General features: G+C 38.3%; 1 protein-coding gene across 11 annotated transcripts in view; it reads right to left on the bottom strand.

Moving 5' to 3' along the window:
* Positions 1-18,274, bottom strand: part of FHOD3 (formin homology 2 domain containing 3) — a 383,220-nt gene that overhangs the window by 29,685 nt on the left and 335,261 nt on the right. For all 11 annotated transcript variants that reach the window (XM_051610566.1, XM_051610567.1, XM_051610573.1 and 8 more), the window contains 4 exons: positions 15,794-15,913; positions 15,161-15,322; positions 3,855-4,045; positions 1,935-2,127 (listed from right to left, as the gene is read on the bottom strand). In XM_051610566.1, coding sequence (XP_051466526.1) covers positions 1,935-2,127; positions 3,855-4,045; positions 15,161-15,322; positions 15,794-15,913 — 666 coding nt within the window. The remainder of the gene's footprint in view (positions 1-1,934; positions 2,128-3,854; positions 4,046-15,160; positions 15,323-15,793; positions 15,914-18,274) is intronic.

Genomic DNA, 18,274 nt, shown 5'->3' with positions numbered 1-18,274 from the left:
TGCAATCAAATGAATAGTAAACGCGGCCATATTACTAGGTTAAAGAGATTTACTAAGTCCTGAAATAACCATATGGCCACATTAATAAGTCCTTTAAAGAACATCTCTATAAGGGGAATTTTAAAGAATATTGTTTGGTTGGTTTTTTTTACTCCAGCAGGCTTTTTTTTTTTTTTTTTTTTTTTTTTTTTAAGCTAACAGGGCCATTATGTAATTGTAAATTAGTGATAGGCAAAAAACGCTCCCATTCTGGGGACCTGCAAGATATTTTTAGGTGGAACACTACTGGTCAGATGGCATTTAATTCTTGTCAAATCACAACACTCTTGAGGGTTCTCATTGAAGAAGACATCTTTTTCCAGTACTACATTGTTAAGGACAAGGCCTAGCTGCTGCTTTTCTTACATTTTCAGAAAACTGCCACTGTCCCTGGCTCTGCTCCTCACTGACTACCTGTCAACCCTGAGCCTTCTTCTGGCTTGAAAGGCTCCCTTCTCTCTGCTTCCTGAATCCAGCTGCCAGTGATGAGATTTCCTTTTCACCTTGCATTTCCTGCAGGAACAGGACACAGAGAAGCTTTCTGTCCTGCCACAGCCAGTTCTTCTGGGCAGATAAGACAGAAACACTAAGTCATACTGCAGGAAAAGAGTAACTCCTTCATGTCTCAGTGTTGTTTAAAGCAGTAGAAAGCATTGAAGCTATGTGAGGAAATTAAAATTTTAATTTACCTATCTCTTTGATTAATGCTATCTTTTAGCTCCTCTAGAATATGTCAGGAAAACTGAGAAGCAATTGAAGAAAGGGATCTCAGTTCCCCAAAAGTAGTTCCAAAAATGTGCAAGACTATACTATAACCCTTTGCATAAAATCAGAGGCTCTTACTTAACCTGAGGCTAGACCAAAAGGAAAATCTTTTGAGATAATAATACAGGCTTAATATCTTCTCTAGATTGGGCAAATTTCCAAATTTAGAGAGGATATTGCCAGGAAAGATCTACAAATGATCCTAAGTCAATTACTTAAATACAATCTCAATTTATATCAATGTCAATACATATATATATGTATTTTTTTTACCCATGTTGCCTGAGCCATAAAATTGTAATCAGCTCAGAGCTTTCCATGCCAAAGGCAGGGGTAGCTTCATATACAACAAACCACTTCCATCTAATCGAGACTCCAGATTTGGATTTTGAGACAGCTGGAAACTTCTATTAAAGTACTGGCACTTCTTAAAACTTTATTTGGATTGAGTCAAACTTTGGATTGAGTCAAACTATATCAACTTAAAAAAAAATAATAAAAAAAATCAAGGGGATTTTAAAGCCTACTGTGCTGAGAAAATTAATCTTATTTTTTATTCCTTGTATCAGTATGCAAGGATACAGTCAAAAAGTTTGCAGGGTAACATCTACTGTGGACGTAAATTTGTCCATGCTTTCAGAACCCCAAAGGAATCTGTTCCCACTCTGTGCTTTAAAGTTAAGAAGAGAATTGCTGTGTGTGTGGATGCATGTGTGTATGCATATATAACAGATAAACAGATTTGGGGTAATGGTTTTAAACTGAAAGAGGGGAGATTTAGGTTGGACATCAGGAAGAAATTCTTCCCCGTGAGGGGAGTAAGGCACTGAAATAGGTTACCTAGGGAGGTTGTGGAAGCCCCCTCCCCAGAAGTGTTTAAGGTCAGGCTGGATGACGCTTTGTGCAGCCTGGTCTAGTGTGAGGTCTATCTTTTCGGATGCTTACTTTCAGTGTGTTCTCATTCTGTAAACTGGCAAGAAGCAAAAAACATACACAATCAAGGACTTGCAAGTTTTGTCTTCTAGGAGAACAGAGTTCATTACTTAAAGAGTAACATTACTTCATATACAAGAATCAATGAAAGAAAGTTTTAAAAATCCACGCTGTGGGAAATACATGTTGCCACTTACATCTGTTATCATTTTCCCTCTGGTCTTGTTTCTTTCCCTGTGGTTAGCTCGTTTCTGTTTTTGCTGCAAAACTCGTTCCCTGGTGGTGCGGTATTCCAGAGCAAATTCGCTAATAGTTTTGCAGAACTTATTGATGTTGACTTCACGTATTGCATAGGGAGGATGGCCCATAAATAACAAAAATGAGTGAAACCTGGAAAACAATGAGTTCATAAATGCAAAGGGAAAAAAATCTTTATTGATGGCTTCTGGGGAAAAAACCCCACATTTCAGTGAATCCATTTATTACTTTATTAGCTCTCATCATTTCTTTTGCACTGCAGACTTTTCATAGATGCTTTGCATAACACTGGCATGTTTTATAATTAAAACCATGAAAGTCTAGTCTATGATAACTTCATCCCAGTCCACTTTCCCAGGCTGATGAAGGAGATTAGATGTTTGTGGAACTCCATCTACTTTATATGACTAATTTGGCATGTGAATGACCAATTTCATTTCAGTTATAGAAAAAATATTTATTAAGTTTCAATTGTATTTATTTCTATTAAGCAACTTCAAAGAGGCTGTTAGGATGTTGGGGAAAGTCTAGACAAGAAGAATGCAGATTTACAGGCTAGCAAACACAAGAAGGAAAGAATTTCTGGTTCACAAAACTGACCATAAAATTATATTATCTACCAAGTACTTGAGTTTGGGATAATCTCAATTCACGGGTTTACTGCTTTTGTGGCATCCAGAGCCTTCACACGATTTGCAACTTTTACTGTTGCTTTCAGAATGCATGATATACAATACACACTTAATGTTTAAAAATGTGTGGCAATTCCTTTTAATGGCATCTGCATCCCTGATGATAAAAAAATCTTCCCAATCCCAGCAAGATGCAAGCACATGGATACATTTTTGGAGAAGCATATAGTAGTAGTTGCAGGGCATAACAGAAAAAGTTAATATTTTTCCTTATTTGTCCAATGCATATGGAAAACCCAACAGGAAACTGGTGAATCCACTGCTCTACTGCTGCAGTTGGGATTTCTGCTTAATTATGGCATGAAAACAAGTTATCATGAAAACAAAGGAAGAGCTGAATCAACTTCTGAAGTGTATATCCACAGATTTGGGATCATTTGGAATCCGGATCCTAATTTTGACCACAGCAATTGGAAAATCCTTCAGAAGTTGGAAAATCTCTCAAAATTTCAATAATAAACAGCATGAAGGTAGATAAATTACTCAAATGGCTTAAACTCATACAGCTACAGTTGTGATTCTGAGAAAAAGAAAAAAGTGTATTGTGGGATTATAGTGAATACGTGTATTTCAGAGCACTGCAGTTCCTTTTAACTCCATTGGATGAAACTAAATCCAACAGCAAGCCCTAAGGAGAGCAATCTTTATTCTGTTTTCTGCTGTGTAGGCATAAAACATATAGTTGTAGATCTTGCAAATAGAAGTAATGCTGCTTTTAAGAAGAACTTATTGTATCAGACTCATTTCAACTTCTGCACCTGACAAATCTATTGTTACAGCTTCAGTGTGTTGTTACAGCCTGTTCCTGTTTATCAAACAAGCCAATCGTCCTCAAAAGCATGCAGGAAAGGACAGAAAAGAAAGCAACTTAACCATAAAGCTGCTAGCTTTTGGAGGCTGGGAGTTAAAAGACACAATATTGCACCTTGTGAATAAATGACTGCTTGTATCATTGCTTGTTTTCTTCAGAAATACAGAAACTGTGTGGAGTAGGGAGATTTCTTACATGGCATCACTAATGAAGTATGTGCTACATACATCCTGGTAACATTACTTGCTGGACTGTGAATTAAACAGTTATTAAAGACATATTTGTGATGTCATAATTTATAAATGTAGCGAGTTATTAATCATCAAGATATTGCTGTCACCAGTCTAATTCTGTACCTGTTAATTATCCTTCTATGAACAATCTTCAGGATTATTATTCTTTCTGCACAGTCTTTGAGGAACTCGGACATTTTTTGCTTTAGACTTGGTTTCATTTCATGCTTTGCTATAGCCTTAAGGTGATCCCATGATGCTTTGCACCGTCTTTCCATCTGACACAAGTTTTCCTGGAGTTGTTCAAAGTCAACCTTTAAAAAAAAACAAAATGAAAATAAAATATAACACTTTGATTGAAAACACTGTGGTATTATCTTTGGATATCTGAACGATAGAATGTATGCTTAAGAAAAGGTCAAGGTGGTAGCAGCACAACATTAATTCACATTATTAATTGCAACTAAATAATTAAGAAATAGCTTTCTGTTAGATTTTGTCTAGACATGAAGTGTTAGTAAGGAAAACTGAAAACAAAGAAATATACCCATATTGATATATATTTGGTTTCAGTCTTGAAGGCCTGAAGAAGGGACAATAAAACATTGTGATGTGTTTTTTCCCTTGCTAATAACTTCATGGCTGCACCAAGCAACTGCATGGCTCACTTATTTCTGAGGTAATAAAATAACCCTCTCTTTTCTTAATCCTTTCTCTACTTCTCATAGTTTTTTTATACCCTGCTTACTGCTCACTGTTGTATCCAGCCAACATATCTCCAATTTAGGAATCACTTGGATCTACCTTGCAGCCATGCACTGACTTGCTAATAGATGGTCTTCCTTAAATCACAAAAGTCAGGCCAGAATTTTTTAAAGCTCTATTCAAAGTAAGTGTTATTTAGTGATCTCAGCACTAAATTTCACCCCTTGATATACAGTATGAATTTGCTGGCTTCTAACAAGATCTTATAATGGCTTTGAAAGTCCCTCAACACAGCTAAAATAAATGACTGCATCCTACAGTAACATTCATCAAGACAGAAGCCAACACATTCCACAGAAGGCGAGAGAGAGCTTCTCTCTACTCATCAACCAAAAAAGGTGTTCAGATTGTAATGGTCTACAGAAGACATCCAGGATGCTTTGCTAACAACTGGACAAAGTGCCTTAACGATCCAGCCACAGCACAAAAATATATGAAGGCAACAGATGAAAAAAGTGAAACTACCCAACATGTTCTTGAATTCCAAAGAAAGGAAAAAATTATAATACCACTTCACAGTTCAGATGAACTCAAGCTATAAAATACAGATTTATCCCTCAGATTCCAAACACGTCAGTGTTTGGGATGTTACAGTCTGGTACTCCAGTTAATTCCTTAATGTTAAATGAAAACCAGCGTCAGAGACAGGTTTTTAGTTCACTGTTTTTAGCTGTGTGCAACACCCACTGCTGAGACCTACACTCAGGATAGCCATAAGAAATGCATTATTATTAAAAAGCTCCTGGTATTGATTTCATTTGTTTTTGCTGTGATTTATATAGTGATGAATTCTTCCTCTTCACGAGGAAATAAAAACATCCTTTGATCCTGCTATTCAGAAAAGCCCTGCAGGCGGAGCAGCTGTGGTTTTTTGCTTTCTTTATATCCACATCAATGCCTATGTGTTGTGTTTTTTAAAAAAAAAAGTCCTTGCTAGGTCAGTATTTTCACTGTTGATGACAAACACATTGCTGCTCTCCATAGATGGTATATCTAAAACACACATGGGCAAAAATACTAGCATTCCTATTAAGAAAAAAAAAAGCCAAGAGGAAGTATTTCTAGGTCTTACTAGTACGAATTATGCAACCTGGTTGGGGAAATCTCTCAGCCCCTGCAGCAGATAAATTTAACTTTATGACATTTTATGACAGCTTTCATTGAAAACAGAATGAATTTTAACCTATTCAAATGCTCCGCAGCTCTGTAGAGGTTCAAGGGATATCTCTGGTGAACCACCTATCTGCAGGGAAAAACATGTGGTAAGTTCCCTGCCATGTGAAACCTTCCAACAGCCAGTACATTCACAGGAGTGGACCATTTCTGCAGGGGCCAGGGATGGCAGGTCTGGTTAAGGGATGCACAGGAATCTCTGAGCACATTCAAATAATTCAGATATCTGGGGAAGTCCTAAGGAGTCTGTAGGAGGGAGAGTATCATCTGAGCTCCCCTGAAATAAACCTCAGTGGAGCACAGGTGGCTCTGCTCGAGCAGAAATTGTAAACTTCTGGAAGGAGTAAAGCAGGAGATCCAATATAGGTTAATGTGCCTGTGCATTCCCCACATTCAAACTGTCCTGTGCCTGCAAGAATGTGATATACTGTATATCATGTATGAAGAAGCTTCACTTAACTCCTTGCAGACTGAAAAGCAACGGATTCTCTGTCTCCCTGCAAAATTTGCACTGGTGAAATAGCACTTCATTAAATAACAGGTGGGGTACATGGTTGTCTCTAAAATATTTTGACTTTTAGTATTTCACACATGGATATTTTCCTGTAAGTGTAATTCTTTCTCTTCACAAACAAATGACTACATTCTGGAGAGGGGGCATCATCCCTTTATTCTATCCTTTATTCTATCCAAGGTGTAGAAACTGCCTCCCAATGGAGCACCAGGTAACAAAGCTAAGTCTTCAGATCTTTGTAAAAAAAAACAAGCAACCAAACACAAACACATTTATCAGCCTGCTGACAAGACTTTTCCTACTAAACCTTGGAGAAGTGAGATTTTAAATGTTCAGGCTGGGTCAGCTCAAAAGGAAAATTTTGAATTTAAAAATATTTGGACTCTCCTGCTCAATCTATCAAAACATTTGATAGTTTGCAGCTTTAAAGGACTACCTGCATCACATTTGAAACCAGAGAAAACAAGCTTAGCCCTGTCCTTTTTTCTCTTAAGAGCAATGGCACTAAAGTGATCCTCTCTAATGGCACACAGTGTAATATAACAAGCACAGGAAACCTCACTGTATCTCCTCACTCCTTAATTTATCGACCTTGCCCCGATGGTTCCTTTGCCACCCCTTCTTTCCTCCGTGCTGGCGTTCAGCTAAGAAATGAGCCATAGACATCTTAGCACAGTAAAGCCAGTGATCCACTGACCACTGATCTTCTAAATTTACTCTCCTGCAACTGTACACAGGATCCAGGTGATGCTCTTTTTTCCAGGCTAGTGAAATATAATATCCAGTTTGCCAGCAACTGGTGTATCTTAAGTGTATCTATCAATCCTCACAAAGACTGGCTTTCCGTGGTTATCTGAAATAGCAGTATGTATTATTAGCTGATAAAATACATCAAAATCCTGTTGGTTTAATATGCTCTAATTCTGCAAATGCTTACATTTTCTAAGCCTTGTAATTTGTTCAAATATTAACCAAGAAAAACAGCTTCTTACTCTCTTAATTATGAGCACCAGATTCCACTGAAAAGCAGGATCCTGAGGAAATTGACATCCTCAGATCCTCTTTTCACTGTGAAGCCAAATGCATCATGGACATGAAGGAGTTTTACCATATTCTAAGCAGCAGCAATTCAATGACTGTGGCTAGCAAGCCTCTTATGCACATCTTATTTTATGCACATCTGTATAATAAACCAGGAGGTACTTCGGCTACAATTCTAAAAATAAATATACACATTTTTTTTCCTGAGGCAAAAGAACGCGTGGTTCTTAGGCTGCTGGGCAAAATAAAAATTAGTTTTCTGTCAGACACTTGTGTAATATTTATTTGCATACCAATTTAGAAAAAGCAACTTCCTAAATGCTCCTGGGATGTATTTGCTATTTTCCTCCTTTCTTCTGCCAGGTTCCTCTCCATTCACAGCCACACTAGCTGAAAAATATTCAGAACTGTTTGTTACTTATCTGTGGAATCTCTTGCTAGGTCCACTGTTCAAGTCTTCTGAGAAGTGTCTTTGCAGACACTGTTGCATCAGAGTGGAGGAGCCAGAGACAGTCTATACAAATAGGATTTAAAGACTAGTTTACGTGACACAAGCTCTGCAGGGTCAGCATCATTCAGGAAACCACTGCCGCAAGTCACTATTGGGCAACTTTAACAACAAAAAAAGTAACTATTTTTCAATTTAATGCACCACTTTATTTTGCACAAATGGCACCAAGAATAAAACCCTCCAACCACATGCCAGCAATGCCAACATTCATTTTAATCCCTTTATATCATTATTTATTGCTTGCTGCCATAGTAACAGGTAACTCTGCCACAAACAACAACAGAAAAAAGAATTCTACCAGGTTTCTCATTTCCTTAGGCTGAAACTTCAATATCCCATGATACACCTACTTCCCAAATGATTTCTGTTCTCACTGGTTTTCACCTGACTCAAAAACCACAACCAGCATCAAGTGGCTCAGTACTTATTTCCCTGCCCATACAGATTCCATGAACACTGGTCTTTTAAAAGGCTTGTTTTTCCAAAGTTCATCTCCATGCCATATATCTAATATCACCTGCTGTGTATATAAGCTGAAAACTTTCTACTCCATGAAATGCTAGACCATACCCCAGTAATTCAGATAGGACATGTATCAGGAAGCCTTTCTGATCTTTGGGTTGGGATGTTATTTCTCTCTGTGGCCACAAATATCTCCTGGCAATACGGGAATTTGTTGAGGGAGAGGAAGAGCTGGTTTGAGGTAACATTAGGAATTAAATGGGTTGGCTCAAACCTATAGGGGCTTCTGCTGTATATTCTCTAGAGCAGCATATACAATTCCAGGTATGCACTGCCATGCAAAGTAAACAATTGTAGCTGCTCTGAGATAACAGGTCATTTTTCTTCAGCATTCCCTCAGCTGGAATGTGCTTTACACACTGTTTCCTTTTCTAGCTACATCTCCTCTAGTCTCTGCACTAAGCTCTACCATTACTGAGAGTACAAAACTGTCCTAAAATCAAAGATGCTGCACCTGATTACACTCACGTTTCCTGCTTCCTGTATTTACATTCAGCCCTTGGACAGGTCAAAAATGTCACAACTGGATTGAAGTAAATCTCCAACCAAATAAATTAAGGGAGACTGATGAAGCTGAATTTTCTGCTTACAGAGCACTTATTTTCAAGATCACTTTAAATTACTGGAAGTTTTGTTCTGAAGGGTGGTGAATAACTTGCTGTTTGGCCTCAGTATCCATTTTTAAGCTTTCTTTTGCTTGCTAATATATTCATTGCTTATGGCTACAGCTTGTTTCTTTTAGTGGTGAACATATCAAATCCAGACATTTTCTAAGAAGATCTGGTTCTCTGCATTTTTATCCTACCCACAAGGTGCATTGAATGGAAGACTGATGCTTTCACACTTGCCTTAAATTCACAATAAAATGACAACTCTTTTATCACACATCATAGAAAGATACATGTGATCACAGACAAAAATCTTTCTCTCTTCAAAGTTCAAGCTAGTTTCTCTAGCAGCCCACAGCCCACTCTAAGCTGTTTATAATTTAGGGTCAGACCCTTCGTTCTCACATTATTACAGGGATGCATTCTGGCAAGCAACACAAAATCTTCCTCTTTTCCTGAGCTGGTTCAGTGCCAAAGGAAGTTCTGAGAATTGCTCCTTGCAAACACACTGTCATCTAAGTGCAGTGACCTTCTGTGGCATGTGTTCAAAAATCTGTCTCCTCCAGCATTTCCACACTGGCTTGCTTCACTGAATGTCACAAGAGTTACCCCAAGGTGTTAGCCCAGCTTGCACACTGTTAGTCACATGCTTTAAGTGAAGTAGATGTTAGCTCTCAAAAGCAAGCAGAGTATTAAGGAAGACACTTCTAATTGTAGGGTAAGAGGTGGCATCCTGCTAAAACAATTTTGGAAATTAAAACACCTGAATCAATCCAGTAATTAAAAATTAAAGGACAGAGATGCTTATTGAGGTATGACCAGATTAATCTATTCAATTATATACACACCTCCACTGCACTTTATTTCCTCAATCAATCAACAATAAACACATCAATACAGGAACTTTTTGCAGGTGCTGTATGACAGTTCCCACTGTCTGGGATGAAGAGAAGCAATACTAGTACGTGGTGATGTAGGTCACTTCAGTTTGTGTTACAGCACCTGTGACACCACTTGCAGCCATGTCACCTGGCAGTTCTTGAAACATGGCACTGCTGCCAGGCGCATGTGCTAAACTTCACTCGCTCTCTTTCAGACAAAATGACAAAGTCTCATCTGCCACTGAAGCTTCTTCCCCCTCACCCCAGCCTGCCCTGAGCCCAGAAGCCCCTGCCTTACCCTGCTCTGTCGTCACCTTTGCTCCCACCAGCCCCTGCCAGGAACTGGGGCAGCTGCTGCAGTCCTTGCAGCCAGCACCACAAGGAATGATACGGTAAGAAACCTAGCATGCCCCAACCCTGTTTTCCACAGAAAAGAATTTGACTTTTGGCATTTATTTTTGTTTGAAATAACATTGAGAAAGCATACTTGAAAGATAACTGCACACAAATAATTCTTGTCAAGTAAGACAAGAGAATTCCCACTGAAGAAGCGCGAGAGGCAGCATGATCTTCCCTATGTTTTTTTTCTTTTCTTCTGCCTCTGCTTTCCAGCATATCAAGCAGAAGTCACAGTGCACCTGAATGGCAATTCTGTTTCACAGAATCATAGAACCATAAGTTGGAAGGGACCTCTAAAGATCACAGAATTACAGAATGCCAGGTTGGAAGGGACCTCGAGGATCATCTGGTCCAACCTTTCTAGGTAATACTATAGTTTATATGAGATGGCTCAGACCCCCGTCAAGCTGAGACTTAAACCTGTCCAGCGTGGGAGAATCTACTACTTCCCTTAGGATACTGTTCCAATGCTTGACTATCCCCATGGTGAAAAATTTGCCAGATCATCTGGTCCAACCTCCCTTGGCAAGAGTACAGTCTAGACAAGATGGCCCAGCACCCTGTCAAGATAATTCCTACAAGTGTCCAATGCTGGGGATGCTGGGTGGGCATTTCCCGAGATGCATCCACACAAGAGCAGGGCAGGTCCTGATGGAGAAGGTGCCCTGCTCCCACAGTTTTAAGCTAAATCTGCAGGATTTTTGGCCAAGATCTCAAGGCAAGCTGAGGTTGCCCCAGGTGCAAGTTGCCTTGTAAATATGCTGCACAGGCTGGACTCTCAGCCACAAGGGTGCATTTGAAAAAAACATCCCCTTCTTTTCTCCTGATTTCCCCATACCTCCCTGGTGAGTCCCTCAGAGGAAAGCCACAGGCTTCCCACTCCCCTCTGTAAGTCTTAGTCTCGTCTTAAGTTCTCTCCTAACCCCTTCTTGTGTTGTTAACGTTTCCTATTGCTTACTTATTAAAACTGCCTGCTTCTCCATTTCCTGGTAGCTGCAAGTAATCCAAGTTTCTTGCTGCAGGGGTTAAACACCAGCCAGAAGTCTGGAACTTCGTAAGTAAATTGAAATTAGGGGAAGAAAAGGACAATTACTAGTTTACTCTAAGGAGCTGGCCAGCTTTCAGATGCATGGGGAAAAATATTTATGGGAATGAGAAAGAACATGAGCATTTTTAACTAGAATGCATTTTTTATTCACTAGCAGAGAGGCTACCTAGTACTGATGAAAGCTCTCCTTGCCCTACTGGTACAGAAACTTCTAGGAAACAATTTAACAGTTTAACTGCAGAAATGTGGAGGTCTGCTTCAGCATTAGGTACATCAGTCTGGTACAACTCCAGTGCGAAACCAACAAAATATGTTAAAAGGAAAAAAAAAAAGCAAGCACTTTTAATAATGTGATACTAAACAATCAATGGCTCTACATGATCTTATACATTTTTATACAATTATGATTACTTTGATTTATCTAAAATTCTACTTTCTGACCATATTTCCACTTGTGTCTGCTTTTTTTTGGCCATTTATGACTTCAGTCCTTCAAGAAAAAGCCACAAGTTTTGCAATAACTGTACCATTTTTTTCTGGTCTTTCCAGCTCCTTTCTGGTGAGGCGGCCTGTTTTCTTTATTGTTTTTTTTTTCATGAACTAAGGCTCAGGAAATTCTCGTATGATGTGCATCTCAGGGGAAGGGGCATCTCTGTTTATCTGCAGGATTGAAATTGTTTAGCTTTCGTGGTTTCTGAAAGATGTTTGTAGACAAAATGGAGCTCAAAATACAGCCTAATCCACAGTGAAATATTAGTTCTCCCTTCCTGTCAGCTTTCCTAAACCAAGATTTCGCCTCGTCTGTGGACATTCCATTGAAGAGGGCAGCTTGGATGGCTTCCACATCCTAACTCTTTGATTTGTGGCAGCTAAAATCAAGTGGGAATACAGCTTGTTACAGTAATCCATCAGTGTGTAACACATGCAGGAACATCCCAAGGAGGGAGACCTTGGGCGTCACGGGGAAGGTTAAGGCTATAATCTCTCTTAATGTGATTTTGTCTGGCCTTTTCAGAATTTTGTCCACTTTGGGCAAGGCCACTAGATCAGCAAACCACAGACTGAAAGACTGGGTTCAGTTTTGTATGCTCTTAAGACTTAAAATATTTTTGTAAGTGACAGCATTAGGGTAAGCTTTCTTCCACTTTCTAAGACTAAAAAATAGAAGATTGACTAGCGAGTACCCCATACATGGAGGTGTGTATTTAAGGAAAAAAGGGGTTCTTCTTTTTTATGGCAATTTTAGTTTTACGGATTAAGTTGGTTCCAATCTAAAAAAAAAGAGTGACATGACTTCTTAACAAAGAGAAGAAGTGGGAAAGGATAAAACAATAAACCTAAATGTTAAGACATGAAGAATCACTCAAGGAAAAAAAAAAATAAAAAAAAAATCCCTTCCAAGCACGAGACACCAACCTCAGTGAAAGCAATAAAATGGTTGTACAAGAGGAAAATTAGGAGAACAGAGACGGAATCCAAAGAGCAAATATCTAAGGATGGAGAACAAAAGCCACAAATTCCTTTACGGTATATTAAAAAATGAACATATGTAGGAGGTCCTGCATCATTGGGGATTAAAAAAACTGAGGAAGACAAAAGTTAGGGAAGGGAAGCAAGATGACTTCTTTTTACCCAGCTTCATCACAGAGGATGTTGGGGAGAAACCTATTCTGGTACCTGCTTTTATAGCAAGATTTGAATACTTATGAGCAAAAACAAATGTGCTGGAGGAGAATTATATGCCTACAAAGCAGTAAACAAGCAGAAGACAAAAATTCTTACAGCAATTAAAATAAAGAAAGTGAGCCACTGGCTAAAATGAGTATGCTTCCACTACACTTAATAACTTCAAGAATCAGAAGATAGCAAAGTTTTACCTGTAATTACAAAAGCAGCAAGGTTGATTCAGGAGCTGCAAGCTTTTTTACTACACCCACTAACCTGGCTGAAAGTACAAATAACAGGAAATTAAATACACCAAAATAATCACTAGATTCTGAATATGTTTATAAAATACTGGACAGATAAAAGCAAGTCAAGAAAATTACTTTCAAAATCTTTACAAGAGCCTCATGGGAAGCCACCTATGAAGCATGAGGTTAAGACAGCAAAAGAATAGAAGGAATGCATATTGATTCTCATCTAACAATGGGGTTAACAGCAGGTATCTCATGGTTTGTACTTTTAATTTCAAAATTATCTGGAAACAAGGAAGCGCACCAAGATGGTAAATCTACAGATGGCAAGAAATTCTTCAGATTAGTCCTGATTTAAGATTATTAGGGGTTTGAGAGATAAGCAGCAAATCTGCTTCAGCAGATGATGCTCATTACTGTAGGTTGCAATGCAGCACACGCTGCAGGCAGTGTCAGGATCCTCTGAGCATCAGACTGAGTTCTGAATTGCCTGGTCAGCTCAGGAGACTGCCTGGATATCCTTCTGAACTGCCAGAAGACAAATGGTGTCAAAAGGATAGCAGCACTCAAAAAACACTAAGAAAACCTCAGGGTATCAAACAAAACACAGCACAAGCAGAACGAACATAGTAAGCATGTAACATTTTATAAGGAGAGGCTGGAATACTGTGTTTGCTGTCATTTAACCCATTCTAAAAGGTAAGGTGGAGAAAAAGTTTGGAAATGGTCTCAAAGCAAAAGATGTAGAATGATTATTTGAGACTTAGACAAGGATCTGAGCAGCCTGTTTAATTTGGTTTTGCACAGAAAAGGGTGATAGATCAGATGACCTTCAGAGGTCCTTTCCAATCTAAGTTGTTCTATGAAATAGAAAGAGAAAGAAAGTTTTGACTGTTAGTTATATATTCAGACAGTGATTCCTGAAACTGGCAAATTCAACAGCAGACAAAATTAGATTATTAACTTGTTGTCACAAGAATTGTGTTAGGAGTCAAAATAATACTCTATTGCAGTTTAATATTTTTTTTAATTATACAAGGTCCTGTTACCCATGCCCCCTTGCATCAAAACAAGGTTGGAAAAGATTTCATTCCCCCATTTGATGTATATAATGAGTATTATGGCTTATGAAAATAATTCTTCTAAGAGAGGTTTTCCTCCTCCTTTAAAGCTTCTTGTGCTCTTCTCTCGAGCAGCTGGTATTGGCCACTGTCTGAGTAAAGACACTGGACTAGATGAATGCTCATATTATCTACTGTAATTATTTCCATTTTCACATGAGACATTACTCCAAACCAGAATTTTCATGTTTTTTATCACCAGATTATGTTCTGTCATGTTTACTCCATTAATCAAATAATGTACTGTTTTTAAGGGTCTCATACTCTGAGAGCTCCAAGAGTGAGGTTACAGGTTTCTGTCATGCCTGCTAGCAGCAGCAATACATAATCTGCATGCCAAATTGAGACCTATGCATTAGCTAAGGGATTACCACTTCCTAAGAAGAGATGCTGCCACAAGTTTCCCTCATTTCTATTTATCTTCTGTAACTCCTAATCACCAAAATTATTGTCAGGAGGAGGACAGAAAAGGAGTTAAAATATTTCACGACACTTTCATTCTGGAAACAATTTTGTTACTAAAAAAAGTTCATTCCATCCATTGCCCTTAAAATACAATCAGGCATTTGCCTTAAAAAAGATTACCCCAAATCACAGAATAGTATTTGAAGATACAAGTCAAATGAAGTTTTAACCTGAAAAATAAGTTCCTAATAGTCATATATATTAATAATGTCTATAACATTACAATGTCTGTCACAACGTGGCTGCCTATTAGTACATGATGAGGAAACCACCTGACAGACAGAGATAAAACTCACAAGAGAGAGCACTGGCATTTTTGAAATTCAGTGGGAATAACACAACCAATCCACATTCATAAAAAGTGCTGTAGCCAGGAAGGAATGAAATAAAGAATGAAGCAAAATCTAAAATATTTCACTTTAAATAAGGTTTTAAGAAACATATATATTTGCCTACTAGACATACCTTCGCTGACCTAGTGATGGCCCCAATCTCTGAATAAAGATCAGTGCTGTCTGGGAACTTTTCTACCACCATAGTGCAGACGTGGTGCAGGAGGGACTGCTTATGCACCGTGTCCTTGACTTCTGGAACCTTTTCGAGGTAGCTCAACTCAAAAGCTTTGGCCTGTAATGGGGAAAAAAGGGACAAATTTTTTAAAAAAATGTTTATTCCTTCCCATGCAGATCAGTAGACAAAAATTACTACCCAGTAGGAGCAGAGAAAAGTACAAATCAACAGGAGAAGAAACTTATTGCCTTTATTTATTTTTAACTTGCTGAAGAGTAGGGCCTAAAATCACTCAACCTACACTGAAATGAGCCATGACAAAGGCCTCACAATTGGAATTGGGAGCATCAACACCAAGTTCAAGGGAGTTACATCAGAAGGGTGCCTAGCTCCACATTTCCTTCAGATTATTCCGAAAGAAACAAAGAGCGCCCTGACACACGATTAAAGAAAAAGGAGGTTGTGTTTCCTGACTTATTTTTCTGGTAAATAATAAATACTGGTTACAACTGTCATAAAAGTTTTGTGTTTTTTTTTAAATTTTTTTTAGAATAAGGAAAAAGGGAAATGCTGGGACACCAGGCTTACGTTGGTTCCATTCAGAAAGTTCCCAATGGCTAGTAGAGTAGAGAGGATAAACCCCAAAGTTTTATTGTGCTCCAGTTGGTCCATTCCTTCCTTCAGGTCTAGAAGTGGTTCTGCAACTTCCTGCCATGAAAACAGAAACAAGAAACTGAAGGCTGCAGTTGGCTGTAGCTGCTTTAAGGTTTTAATTCTATGGCTTAGATTAATTACTGAAAAAAGTTCCTGAACTGGCGTCTTGCAGAGTGCAAACTGGCCATGTGTGCTGGCTTTCTTCCATGTTTCAGCTAATAAATCACATGCAAGGACAGCAAAAAAATACATAAAATACTTTCCTAATGTTGCTTCTTTATGTACGCAATTGCCTTACTTGTCCTGGGGATTTTTCTATGATTCCAAACAGTAGAGAGAGAAGCAGAGAAGGGGCTGCTGCCTTTGAGACAGATGCATGAACACCACCCTGCCCCAAGTGATAAAAAGCTTCTTTAACTACTTTTTCTGGTCTTCATAAAACAAGCAAAGAAAAGTTAGAACCCTGGCTGACTTGACATTCATAGCCTGACCCTAATGCTTTCTTCAAATGATGGCCACCTCTGAGGTTTAGATACAGTTTTGTGCTCGTGTGATTTTAAAACTGAAAAAAAAACAACCACTGCAAACATCCAGCTTTACAAGTGTTCCCATTTTAGTCTTTTAACTTAATGCATCTTCCATCCACACACGTTATCTGAGCATAGGTATGTAAACCGATAAGGTCTGAGAACATAAATTCTCTTCCCATTACCTCAGGAAGTGAACTACATCAGAAAGTTCAAAGGAAGAGAGAGAGGGTAACTGAGTTGACTGAGCTTATTTCTGTGTCTTTGTGTGAGGCTCAGGGTTATTTATTTTGTATGCACAGCAACAGTTCACATTGTTTCTACCTCCAAATGCCATCCTAAGAAACCATGAGCAGCGTTCTTTTGCCAATTTGTTACACTCTTTAAGAACCAGGGAGCCAAAATTAAGCTGTTATTTTAGACCAAGAGGCAAAATAGCTAAGAACTTTGCTTTCCTGGAGAAAGACAATGGATCATCAACAATTGTAGTGATATTTTACCATAAACAAGAGCACAAAGATAAAGGAAACATACATTTCTAGTCACTACAGAACAATTTATCTCTTATGCAGCAAATTTGAGACAAATTCAGAGATTGCACAGTGAGCCAAGTAATTTATACTTCAGAGGAGAAGGGCTAAAATATCCAAGACTTTATCAAGTTAAACTAAAATGAATAAACTGCTGCACAGAATTCTTTGAATTGCTTAAAAATTAGGGTTGATTTAGTTTGTTTTATTGCATTATGGGAGTGAATCAAACTCTCTATATGTGATGCAAACACAGGCTTTTGAGCTACTTGTATCAGTTTGCAATCTGTTAAAAATAATTCCTAAAAGGCTAATTTAAAACATTCTGAAGGTAAATAAAAAAGTAGCATAAATGGCTTCCAAAGCAGGCCATACTGTAGCCCTTCATTTAGCTGTTTACATGCAAGTTATCCAGGCTAGAATTTTTTTGCATATAGTACACATTTACAATTACTCTTTATTTTTTTATCCTATTATAACAAAACAATAAACCCCTCATTGTGCTAGGTACTGTGTAATCAGATAATATAACCATTCTTGCTCCCTATAAAACTAATCTTCTACCTACAGCAGGCAGATACATAATGCCGAGCTCCCTCATATCCTTAGGTACTACACATCCTTGTTTACTATGTTTTAATTTTTCACCTAGAAAATATGCTTGAATGAAATTTGAGGCTTGGTCCAGAATTTCTGGCTGTGAGATATCTGAAAATAACTGATAAATGTTTGATGCACATGCATTAGAAAATTGAACTATATGTGTGCAACAAATCTAGTGGTCCTGGGACAGGGAGGATACAGCCCATGTGTCCTGTGCAGCTGATCTGGCATATGCCTTGTTACCAACCTGGTATACTAGTAACAAGTTTAGCTTACTGCATCTAAACAAGTTCACCTGTATGCTTTTCTGGAAGAGGTAAAAACTTGGTCTGAGATGACCAAAATATAATTTGCCATATTTGCATTTAAACAAGACTGGCCTGCATAAAGTATCACATTCTTTTAACACAACAGAAAGTATCAGGATCATACTGTAAAATTAAAAAAGCTCTGATGCACTTTAAAAAATGTTCAGACAGATTCAGCATCACTCAAAAATACAATCTTTTTGAACAGTTATTTCTACAGCACACTGTCCTCAGGAAGGCTGGAGTCAGGAGTAATCTTATGCTCAGAAGAGAAACTGAGGCAAGCCCTTTTCTTTCCCAGCTCTACTTTTCTCTTTTCTACACCTACTTATATTAATTTATGGTCCTTTAAAGTTGTCAGCAATAAGGATCTATTTGCCCGCAATGACCGTAAGAAAAAGACATACCTGATTTAGGACAACTACAGATTCTATGCCTCTTTCTATG

Source organism: Apus apus, chromosome 2 (genome assembly GCF_020740795.1).
Source record: "Apus apus isolate bApuApu2 chromosome 2, bApuApu2.pri.cur, whole genome shotgun sequence".
Classification (NCBI taxonomy): domain Eukaryota; kingdom Metazoa; phylum Chordata; class Aves; order Apodiformes; family Apodidae; genus Apus; species Apus apus.
This window is presented reverse-complemented; position numbering and strand designations above follow the sequence as displayed.